A 13450-nucleotide genomic window follows, 5' to 3' on the forward strand; every position below is an offset into this window, starting at 1 on the left:
GAAACTTAAACTCTATCACCAATTTCAAAATATTTCAATATTTATTTATTAATATAAAATAAATTTTTATTAATCAATATAAAAACAAAAATTTTATAAGTTACAAAATATTCATCACGTGCATCGCATGTGCATTTTCCTAGTATATATATATATATATATATATATATATATATATATATATTCCTATCTCCAAGAAGCCAAACGGCTACCTCTTTACTATCATTATTTGCTACAATAAAGACTCGTAAACTTTGCACGTTTTGTATGGACTTTAAAGAGGCAAACATGCATGCAAATTAAAATTGTAAATTAATCCATATAAGTAACAGCTAAAAATCAAACAAGAAAATTAAATATTAAAAGAATTTTAAAATTTTCCAACCACAAACTCATAGTTTTAAAAGCTTTAAAATTCTCAACAACAAGATGATTACTATTTACCTTTAAAAAAAAAAAAAAAAAGATGATTACTCTTTTGCTTAAATATCCCTATAAAAATTTAGTTAATTCTTCAACCCAAATTAGAACATACACGATGGAGTCAGATGATTCGTCTATTCTTTTTCCGTGAAGCAGTACTTGAAAATTCCATTTAAAAAAAAGAAGAAAAAAGACATGTTTTTAAGAGAGATGCATTTTATAGTTTTTTGTTTTCATAAATTTTGAAAATTATTTTAATCAGAAATGACTAAATTGCAAGGCAGCCCGGATTGTTAATTTAGTATAGATTGAATGAATGAATTAACTAGGTGATCTGCATAGGATCAAACAAAGAGACCACACTTGTGGAACATACCCAAGGCCTATCACGGCACAATCTATAGATGTTAGGAGAAGATCCAAAGCATAATACACACACACACACGTCAGAACTCAGAAAACATAGATATTATGTCATTATTCTTGCATTTTAAGTTCTAATTAAAGTGGGACGACATAGATAAGCTGATCATAAAGAAGGAAATTTATATATATATATATATATATATATATTAATTGTATTGAGCCACTCTTATTTAACAATTAGTAGTGTTTACAACAATATGTGAAGACTACCAAGTCTATAACTTATTTCTTGGAGCTCCCTTTTAGAAAAAAATAACGTACATAACAATAAATATAAATAGTTCATTTACCGAAAAAAAATATATATATATATATATAAATAGTTCTAGTAATTTAAGCAACACAGCTTAGGACCCTAACCAGTTTTAGGGACACTGATGACAATGCCTTTCTTATTAACCCAAACCCAAACCCTATTACAGTCAAAATTCTGGATAACGGCGGATCCTTCTTTGACAATAATAGCATTCACCGAAGGGTTCTCCCGCTCAATGGTTGCTGCAGCAGTCTCTCCATTGACCCCGACCAGCTCCGGCCATGAACTCTTACCTGCGCGCACACACACACACACACATATATATATAGCCACAAATTAAAACTTGTACACATTATTGCAATTCTAAGTAGCTTGAAACCATGTTTTTTATACGTACCTTGACAGTCTTCTGATGACATTCTTAGTGTGATGCTTTGATTTATAAACTGGAATGTTGCGATGGATTTGTTGTGATGAATAATATGGTATTTATACACAAACATTATGATAGCTTGTGGTTGATTTTTTTGACTTTGGAAATTGTAGAGATTGTCATCAAGGTGGTTTGTGCTTCAAGTAACCTCTCATCAAAATTAAAAGTCAGCAAAACTGATGGTGATCCTGTTGTGTTCAATCATTTGACTATTAGCTTCTGTACACATAGGCTGGTCAAATCTTCATAATCTTCTCAATGTTTCATTCGTGTAATAAGAAAGATACTTGTAAACTAATGAGAAAGCACATTAATTAATTACATAAATACAAAATCAATAGTCATTAATTAGGGATTATGGTTGTAAATCAGATTGAAATCAACATGCATAAGGTGACGTCAATCTTTTGAAATCAATTTTAATCCCACAATTCAATTGTTTCATACTAACAAAAATACCATTTTACCCTCATACTTTATGTTATACACAAAAAAATAAAAAAATAAAAATCTTAAAATAACGAACCAATATAATAACATTTAAATGTGATTAATGTGTACGTACATGTTTATTGTTTGAATGAGAATTTGTTGAAATATTGTTGATGTTTATTTATTTGGTTGATTTGGTTATATTGTGTAAACTTTGGAAAAAAATTTGTGAGTTTTAAAATTTTGAGTAGGAATTTAAACAAAAGGGCAGGGTTGATGGGGGAGGAGAGTTGTTTGCTAAATCATATAGATGGGACAAAGTTTATTCTCTTTAGATCGAGATGGAAACCGAAAAAGAATTCATGTTCTAAATCCGTCTCGTTGTCATCCTACTTTTATGTTATCCAAGAAGAAGAGTTAATTCTAGTTCCATAAAAGTAACTTGTGTGAACTGTTCCGGTATGGATTAATTAGTTGCAATTTGAATGGTAAGTTTCTCCATTCTCAGGTCAAAGGGAGGGTTGTTTGCTAAATCATATAGATGGGTCAAGCTTTTTTCACAAACTTGTGATTACCATGGAGTACTACCATTGGATGAAAATTGGTACAAGTCGTATTATTTGAGATCCCGAGAAAAAAGTAATAAAATTATATCTGAAAAAAATATATATATTCACTAATTAATTGTCATGATATAGCTATCAATTTCAATTAGTTCACGGTTGGATTTTTATTCATTTAATCTAGGATAAACTCAAGTGTGATATCTATTTATTGTGTCAAAGGAATAAAACCTCTTCGATTATATAAATATGTTTGAAAATCCTACTTAAGAAATCATTTTTCATCTTAATTTGATCCCATACGTAAATTTCCGTGGAAATAAATCTACTGAATAACTATTGAATATCACAAAAATTGATGCTACGAAGTGTGATACAATAAATATAGACATAACTCGTTACGAAAAGAGTAATACAACAAATTTTTAAAAAGTAAAATACCAATACATTAAGAACATGACAATATAAATATGTATGCATATAATATGTTGTAAATATGCAAATTAAAATTTATATGTATGTAAAGTAATAATTGTTTGTCATTTTTATATGTTTTTTACTGAGATTGCGTTGTAAAATTATGACAACCAAACTTACAAGGCTTATTATTTGAGATCATGATAAAAAGTAATAAAATTATATCTGAAAATAAAAAATATTATTGACTAATTGTCATGATCTATAGCTACCAATTTCAATTAGTTCGAAGATGAAGGGACACTAAATATAAAATTAAACTAAAAAAAATTGATTGAGTAATGATATTTAAACTAATTAATTTGTTTAGCCATGGGGTTTTATTTTTTTAATGTAGAATACACTCAAGTGTGATATATATTCACTGTATCAAAAGAATAAAGCCCCTTTGATTATATAAATAAGTTTGAAAAATCCAACTTAAGGAATCATGTTTCATCTTAATTTGACCCGGTCGATACATAAATTTTCGTGAAAATAAATCTTCTAAATAGCCATTTAATATCATGGAAATGGTGGTTGGTTAGCGAAAATTAAACATTGTTGTCGCAAAAATCGATGCTATGAACGATGATACAATAGAGGAAGGTAATACAACAAATTCTTAAAAAGTAAAATATAAATACATTAAGAGCATGACAATATAAATATATATATGTTTATCATGCATTGTAAATATGTAAATTAAAATTTATATGTACATATCTAAAGTAATAATTTTTTTTTTTAATTGGCCTAACTCTTTTCCGATTAGACTAATCCTTTGAGATTTATCCAAAGTAATAATTGTTTGTCTTATATATATATATATATATACTAACATTTCCTTGTAAAAATTACCCCAAACAAACTAAGAATAACATTACATGGACATACATTCTTCTTTTAAAAAAACAAAATTTAAGCTTTTTCTGACAATTATATAATTATATTATTTTAGAAAAAAAGTAACATTTCAAGCATTGTCAAACATCTGTCATGAGATATGGTAGAAGTATTATGGATGCGTGATGAGTGCTACCCCTGAACTGGGCCCACAGTCTATAAATTTTTAGCCCTTGGACTATATATTTGTAAAATGTTAAGAAATCTCCCCTTTAAAATTTCTCAATTTATTTTTCAGTTTTCTTTTAGCTTTCTTTGAAGGTCTTTGTGTAAATAGTATTGTACACATATTCACGAGCATAAGAGACCAACAGAATACGATTACTCCCCCTCCCCCCGCGAAAAGTGTTTATGATAGAAACCATGCTTATAATATGTATTTTTGCGTCTATGATAGAAACAATGGATGTAGCGTGTGTGTGGGTGTGTATACCAATTTGAAAACAAATTACTACTTTCAGAATTTCACACACAGCAACCAAAAAATGAAAAAAATAAAAAAATCCTTAGTTTCAGCATTTCAAGCCCAAGGAAAATATGTACCAATTTGAAAGCTAATTCTTACTTTCAAACACACAAAATATTTCCTAGTTGAAAAACTAAAATTTTTTACCTTTAGAATTTCAAGCACAAAGAAAAGGACAGTACTGCTTGATAAATAAATAATAATAATAATAAAAAACTCTAGCTGGTATCTTGTGTATGTAAAATATATATATATATATATATATATATATATATACATTCACACACATATATTTATAAATACGTTGAACCTTGAAAGAGCCTCGTTTATACGTAGGTTGCCCTAGAAAGGCAGACAAATGAGAATCCCATGGTCATCATACATTTAGCCGACCATCGTGGCCTCATAGCGCAAGTGTTGACTTTGACTAGAGTAATATAGTCAAACATGCGTGTAAAGTTACGTGATATGTGAAACCACGTCAAATCCAATTTTGATTTTCTGAAACACCCGCCTCACATTGCTCCCAATCCCAATTTCACATTCTAGTCACACAGGTAACACAACGTAATAGTACTCCGAAAAATATTGAAAAACTCCGGAAGATTGACTATGTTTCTTTAAAATTAACCTACCTCCGACAACATTTCAGTAGAAATTTAATTAGAATTTTGAACTAATTTGGTTCTCCGAAGCTAATTCCGTGCTATAATTTTTTTTATTCAGAACTTTATCCTGATTAATATTTTTTTTTTGATATAATTGAGATATTCGGAATTTTATCCGACTAATCTACATAACCAGTGCAAAGCCCTCTTTTCTGAGGGACTACGAAGTTAATTATTCAACAAAACTTGCATAATTAATTACTGCCTTATTGGAGAGGTTAAGTCCATTTTTGAACCTCAAGCCCATTTAATGCTGCAACTTTGGATGGATCCAAACTTAGGGTGCGAATCCTCTCCATGGCACCTCTAATTGGAGAGTGATCATGGCAAATCCAATAGCTCTGATGAAGCCATGTCACCCAAAGTTGCTTTGTCATTGCCCAATAAGCGCCAACTTAACATGTGAATTAAAAAAGTTTCTAAACTCAATTTTATTTTATCATGTACAAATACCGTATACAAAAGTTATATACAGAAATATTTTATTCAGTTGTACATGGGACCCAATTCAGTAAAAACCCAATTAACTTTTACTTCTTCTCTTCTGTTCGTCTTCTTCATGCTTCTGTTCTCTTCTTCTTCTTTCATCCTCCTCTGATTTTTCATCAACACCAAATACCTTCATTCTCATGTGGGTAATGGAATTGACTAGGTAAAATAATGGAATTGATTTCAATTGATTTTATGTTTCCTTCTATTCCCATAAATATATATATATACACGCTTTAAAGTGGAATTGATTTGAAGCGGAATTGATTTGTCTGATAAAGGATGGTGACCACAAAAAACCCATGGTTTCTTCTTCGCATAGTTGGAGAGAGAGTGACAAATGAGAGAACCAGATTTGGGGAAGAAAGATAGGGGAGAAAGAACTGGATTTGGATCGTTAAGGAAATGTTTGCCTTGGCATTATTTCCCTATTTTTTTTCATTTAACTGAAAAATAATTTCCTTTTTTTAATTGGCATGGCCTAATTTTGACCACTAGATCAATTAACGGTAATGATGTATACTCACAATGAAAGATGATTCTGGTCTGCTAATTAATAGATAATGATCTTGAATTTAAAGATGGTGATCAAAATTTGGGAGGAAATATGAGATAAAAACTTATTTCTTGAAAAATAGGTTTAAATAGCATGTTAATATTTTTTCACTTTTTGCTTCTTATTTAAAAGCTGTCATTACCAAAGAAAATTTTGTGTATATGCATTATATATCTAAATTTTTTGACAAATTAAAATTTTGTGTAATTACATTTAAAAAAAAAAATTAAATAAATTTTGTGCAATCATTCTATTTATAAAACAACAGATTTAGAATCACAACAAATTTACCTATCCATTATGCATCTCAAATATGTACATATTTAATCGATAAGTTAAATTTAGAATTTTAGATTACAATAAATAAGAGTCGCAAGTTCTTACAACATTTATCATGTATAAATTGAATATTGTATCAGAATATTTTCATAACACATCAAAAATAAATTTAGAATTTTAAATTACAATAGATAAGAATCACAAGTTCTTACAACATGTATCATGTATGAATTGAATATTATATCAGAATATTTTCATAACACATATCGAAAATATACTTCACAAAGTATCGTCTTCCCTTTGGTTGTTGATTAATAAATTTTGATTTTGACAAAAAAAAAAAAAAAAAAAAAAAAAAAAAAAAAAAAAAAAAAAAAAAACAACTATTTTGCCAACAAGGAAGTAAAATAGCAATTTTAAATCAACATATGTATAGGTAAGTATTCATTATGTTTTAGACATTAATTTATATAATAAGTGATACCTGTTACAAGTAATTTGTGATGGTAGATATAATTTACGTTTGAAACATGTTAAGCTTAAGTTGTGTAACATGTTTTCACTTTTGACAATGGGACAATCTTCCACTCATAAAAGAAAGTTGATGGATTTATTTTATCCCATTCCTTTTTATATTATTATTGTATTATAAAGTTCATAAATGATATATGTTACAATTCAGTTGAGGTGTATCATATAATTAATTTTTGAAACATTATACTTTAAAGTTGTGATGTTTTTAAGATATGTTTGTTTAATATTACGTAATTTAATGTTTGTTCAAGATATGTTTGCCTAGCATGTTATTATTTTTTTACTTTTTTCTACTTATTTAAAAGCTGTCATTACCAAAGAAAATTTTGTGTATATGCATTATATATTTTAATCTTTGACAAATTAAAATTTTGTATAATTACATTAAAAAAAAAAAAAAAAAAAACAAATTTTTGCTACTTATTTAAAAGCTGTCATTACCAAAGGAAATTTTTGTGTATATGCATTATATTATATCTCAATCTTTTGACAAATTAAAATTTTGTGTAATTACATTACAAAAAAAAAAAAAAAAAAAAGACAGATTTTGTACAATCATTCTATATACAAAACAACAAAGTCTCAAAACATTTACTCTCCCAAATCTTGCCTCAATTAGTTGGTATCAACAATTCAACCAAAAAAAAAAATACAAAAAAAATGAAAATTTCAAATTCACAAGCCCTATAGCATCAGCATCAAACTACCGACCAAAAAAAAAAATCAAATCAAATAATAGCATTCATAATCAACGTCGATTTCTGTTCGGTGACCCAAAAACCTTTTTTTTTTTTGGAATGTTAAGCAAATGTATTTATGTAAACATAATTACAAAGAAGTCCAGCTTGCGCTGGAACAAACGGCAGTGGCCCAAAAGAAACAGCAAGGTCAATGACCGAACCCAAGAGTCTAAATGACTCAACCCGATACTGTGCCTGATATTTCAAATCACTTATTTACAACAGGTCAACTCAAAAACGAGAAGATCTAAACAAATCCCATGGTTATAGCAAACCCCACCTGTTCTCCCTTTTTTCTGTCGACTCTCTATGTCGTCTCCCTCAATTGACGCCGTCCGGCGGTCTTGGAGGCGGACGAGAAGAGGGATTATATTCCCAGTCCTTCAAGGATAGGAGAGCTTCCATATGGTTTCTGGGAGAGTAAGATTATAGTTTTCCTCTGATCGAGATTGAAAAAAGAACAGTGACTAAATCATAAGCTCTCTGCTGCAATTTCAGTTCGTCAATGAGCCTCCCAACATTGGCGAGCAAAACCAACCAAACCAAACCCAACAACCTCCATTGTTTTCGGCCAAGCTTCATTCTCATCATTAATGTCCAGCGAAGTTAATGAAGTGTTCCATTGTTTCTGGCCAAGTTCCATTGTTTTCCGGAACGTATGGTCCTTCCTTCAATTTAAGAGGGAGAGAGACCTAGAGTGAAATAATGAAATATCAAGAAGATATAGGATAAAATTTTGGGGGAAAATCAGTTTTATGTTTTGGAGGGAATTTGAATTTCATTTGGTATAAATTTTTGTATAGATACATATGTATGTATGTAAAAAAAAAAAAAGGGATTAATTTTTTACGCCATGAATATAGAAAAAAAAGATTGATTTTTGGCATTCGTTTAGACATGTGTTCTCACACCATGTACATATATATATATATATATATAAAGGGATCGGTCAAAAAAAAAAAAAAAGTCTATAAAAAGGATTGCTCAAATAAAAAGAAAAAAGTCTATAAAAAGGATTAATTATATGTAAATTAGAAATTAAATGGTTGGCGATTAGTCATGAACAGCCAACAAAAAATTGGATAGTTTCGATCTATGATCAGTAGGGCCTCCTAAAAACTATTAATATGAGATTATTCTTGATGACTTTAAAGAATGCATGTATCTCATTCAAAACAAAAATTCAACAACAATGTAATTAAGAATGCAAAAGAAAATTATAACTTTATTAACTTCCGAAATATAGTAAAATATTTTAACCTGCATTACTTCAAACTTCAAAATAAGTACCATATCTTAACAATTTAAGATATCTCAATTAAAAATATTTTGCTTATGTTGACAAAATTTTGTATTCCTCTGAAATAATCAAATCCTAGAACTCAAGACTGTCGAGAAGGTATTTGATTACTGTACCTACCTCTTTTCAATGTAATTTAATTAATGGATAATAAATACAAGTCGGAAATAATAATTTGTTCTTGGACGAAGTCACTTTGAAGAATATAATGCTAATATATATAGTAATTATTTGCTTGGATTACATAAATAAATGTAAGTAGCATTATTTTGACCAACAAGGCATACAATTTCTGTGTGTATGCGTCATTCAAGCGTCTTTTTAGTCCAATTCAGGGGTTGCTCTGTTTACGCATACACATTTTATTTTTAATATATATAATTTATAAAATACTATATAATATTATAATTTCATATGGTGCATGCTTGCATGGTGAGAAATAAATCGAATTTGTTTTGATGAGCTATCACAAATATTATAGGTACATGCTCATATAATGCTTCTAATGATCTCATCTTGTAGACTTGAATTAGAGGCTTAACTTTCATTCTTGCCCCGTAGGAATCGAAAAGATTGTGTTGAATATATATAGTTCCTATCCAAAACAATCCTTTTGGATCGGATGCAGCATGTATACAAATCTCAATTGTTAAAATATGCTATTAAAATTGTGTTTGTTTCTCCTTTTTTCTTAGCGTGGAAGTCCTTTTGAAAAACTTGTAGAATTTTTTTTAAAAAAATAATGTAATTCTTGAAAATGTGAAGCCAATTCAACCAAAATCTTTAGGGGTTTGGTTCAGTTTTTTAAAAATCTTTTAAAAATTAAATTTTTTATTATATAAAGTTTATCCTCAAAAAAATATTAGTTTGCTTGGTTCAAGTCCACCCTAACTTATGGTATGATATTATCTGATTTAGGTCGAAGTCCGCATGATTTTGCTTTTGAATTTTATCTAAAGCATTTGGAGATTGATTTAGTACATATAAGTACAACACTGGCATCGTTTCGCTTTTGGATTAATATTTGGTGATTGATTGAGAACATATAAACACAATGTACACCAGTACGATTTCGCTTTTGAATTTTATTCAAAACATTTGGAGATTGATTTAGTACATATAAGCACATCACCTTCAAGGAGATATGAAATTGTGTGAAATCGTGCAACCTATAACTCATCCAATGTGACAATTCTTTCGGTATCTATTCACACCCGTCCACATTGGCGACCTATGCGAGAAAACCAAGAGACCACACTGATAGAACCCAAGGCCAATCACGACACAATATATATATATATATACATGTATGTGAGGAAAAGATCCAAAGCGCATATAATGGGTCAGAAAACAGAAATATGTTATTATATATTCTTGCATTTTAAGTTCTAGCATAGGATCGTAGAGAGAGCTGATAATCAGGAAAGAAACTCATATATATTGAATTTATTGAGCCACTCTTATTCAATGTCTACAACAATACGTGGTGAATACAAAGTCTTATAACTTATTTCTTGGGGCTCTCTTTCAGAAACAATAACATAACAATAAATAATTACTAGCAATTTTAGCAACAATGCTTGGAACCCTAACCAATGAAAGGGACCTCGATGACAATGCCACTCTCATTAACCCAAACACGAACCCTACTACACACAGGTACAATATTTACTTCAACAATTGTTCCTTCTAACACTATTTCAGCGCTCACCAACGGATTCTCCTTCTCAATGGTTGCTGCAGCAGTCTCTCCTTTGACGTGGAGTAGCTCGGGCCATGAACCCTTACCTGCACAACCGCAAAAACATGTATACGTTAGATTTTACGAAAATTAACATAAAAACATAATAAGAATACATAAATTTACGTAATTTACTCAAAACTTGAGTTACGTCTATAAAAAAAATTCTTAATAAAAAAATAACACAATTATAGAGAGTTCGAAATAAATGGCACATGCATACCTTGACACTCTGATATTGACATCCTTAGTGTTATGCTGCGATAGAGATCTATTGAAATGGTTACTTTGTCTTGTGATTGATTTGTTTTATGTATGTAGGTGATGAATAATAGGGTATTTATGCACAAAAGTTATGATAGTGTGTGGTTGATCTTCTTTGACTTTAGATGTCGGCTGTAGGATTGATCACACACTTTTGATCTTCTTTGACTTTGGATGCCTACTGTAGGATTGATCACACACGAAATGTGACTGCTGTGTACATATCGAAATTGTAGAGGTTATCATGAATCATGGTTTATGCTTCGATAAAGTCAGCAAAACTGATGGTGTTCCAGCATGCGTTCAAACAATTTGACTATATATTAGCTGCCGTACACTCAAGCTGGTAATTGACCAAATTACTTGGTATTAAAACACGTGACATATTACATATGCTTAGTCAAATTTTCATGATCGTCTCAATGTTTCATTCATTTAATTAAAATAAAATAAAATAAAATACTTGTAAACAAAAGATAAGGCACACTCAAGGAAGTAATTAATAGAAATGCAAAACCATTAATAGGCATTATGATATGGAAAATGATATATGTGGTCCGTAAATCATATTGAATTCAACTTGCATAGGGTCACGTCAATCTTTTGAAACCAATTTAAGTGTCACAATTCAAAATTTTCATACTAACAAAAATATTATTTTGTCCTTATTAAAAAAATACAATTGTTTATATACAAACAAACAAAAAAAATCTTTAAATAACTAACGTATTTAATAACATTTAAATGTGATTATGTATTTACTTTAGGCTTCTTGTTTCGGTGGGATTGCTTTATCTTTCTAGAAAAAAAAAAAAAAAAAATCCGTTTGACATGTGTTATGATATTATTTTTCTGATATTGATATCTAAATTTGGACTCATATTATGTTTGGGACAGCTGATATTGGTTTGAAATAGTTCATAACGCACATATTAGATTTTTTAACCAAAACTCGTATCATCAAATTGGTGGTGATATTGTGTGTTTTGATATTATAGCGAATGAATTAAAACAAATTTTCAAATTTCTCAAAATAATTTTTCGTTACCAAACATTATTCTGATTTCTACCCAAAGCACTAAAACAACAAAATGTTTGTTTTGATATTGAAAAAAAAAAAAAAAAAAAAAAAAAAAAAAAAAAAAAAACCATAACGTCTAAAACACATCGCATGCCAAGCGTGCTCTTAATGTTTATTTAATTAATTTGTTATATACAATTGTGTGACCTTGAAAAAAAAAATTGTTTATTAATTTGTTAGTTTTAAATATCTTGAATAGGAATTTAAACAATGAGACGATGGTATAATAATAAATCAATTAACTTATATGTATATATATATATATATTATTTTCAACCTGAAATATAACTATTAGAGCTTTAGTTAGTTTATAGTTTACATACTTAAGTTACATAATTTTGAGGAGAATATGTGCTAATATCCTAAAAATATGAATTTTATTACGGACTCTCCCATCTTGTTGATTAATTATATTTTTGTCATATGAAAGTGTGTCGTCCGCGCGATATGTGTTAACCTGTTACCACCGTTTTGAATGGGCCAAGCAAAAGAGATGTTGAATCCATATTTGGACCTTGGCCCATTTAGGGCTGCGAGTTAGGCTGAGGCCATAAGTTAATGGATCTAGAATTGGGTTTACATTGAAAAACATTGCCTGTTTAAGTAGACAATTAATCAGACTTTCGTATAAAAACCAAAACTATTAATTTTCTTTTTCCTTCTCTAAACTGGACTGTCTAAAAACAGATTTAATAAACCGTTTTTAAAAATAAAATTGCTTTTTTTTTCTTCAATCTATAAAACATAATTTTTTTATTATTTAATTTAAATTAAAATAAAACAGAAAGTTTTTTTTTTAAAAAAAAAAAAAAATCTAAAAGAGAGCCGTTTTTCTTTTTGATTTATAAACAGAACAATTTTTAAATATATGTATAAAAGAACAACTTTTTGTTTTTTTTATTTATTTAGTATAAAACAGAACAGCTTTATAACCTTCTTTATAAAAGAGAACACGTTTTTGTTATTACCAAAAAGCTTTTAGTTCTTTTTTTTTTAAAAAAAAAAAAAAGAAAAAGAATTATGCTAGTACTAAATAAGCTATCAACTTTAGATTGTTATGGAAATTATAATTTATGAACTAATTTATTTTAATGGAAATTACAATAATTAAAAATAGAATTGACAACAAAAGTAAGTTTTGCAAAAAATTAAATCAATGAAAGTATTGTAATTTTGTATTTATTTAGTAACATGCAAGTTTATTACATGTGATGATAAAATAAAAATAAATAAATAAATAAATAAATAAATGAAACAAAACAATTACTATAAAGTAAAGTAAAGAAATGCCGGGCTTATGTGAGAACGTTGATCTAGATTTGATAGCTCTCTCAGACAAATTTCTATTGTCGACTTGCCCAAAAATGTAAAGTAGAAAGTGATATAATGGGATGTGAATCCCATTATCATATATATATATATATATATATATATTAG

General features: G+C 28.7%; 1 protein-coding gene across 1 annotated transcript; it reads right to left on the minus strand.

Annotated features, from left to right (window-relative positions):
- Positions 1 to 991: 991 nt before the first annotated feature.
- Positions 992 to 1560, minus strand: LOC132273465 (inhibitor of trypsin and hageman factor). The gene is made up of 2 exons (XM_059774426.1): positions 1503 to 1560; positions 992 to 1398 (listed from the first exon to the last, which is right to left on the minus strand). Exons 1-2 carry the CDS (start codon positions 1522 to 1524, stop codon positions 1205 to 1207), a joined length of 216 nt encoding a protein of 71 aa, XP_059630409.1. The 5' UTR covers positions 1525 to 1560; the 3' UTR covers positions 992 to 1204.
- Positions 1561 to 13450: the final 11890 nt, after the last annotated feature.

Source organism: Cornus florida, unplaced genomic scaffold (assembly GCF_030987335.1).
Source record: "Cornus florida cultivar Cherokee Brave unplaced genomic scaffold, ASM3098733v1 CherokeeBrave_3.0.0_Hap2_Chr09, whole genome shotgun sequence".
Lineage (NCBI taxonomy): Eukaryota > Viridiplantae > Streptophyta > Magnoliopsida > Cornales > Cornaceae > Cornus > Cornus florida.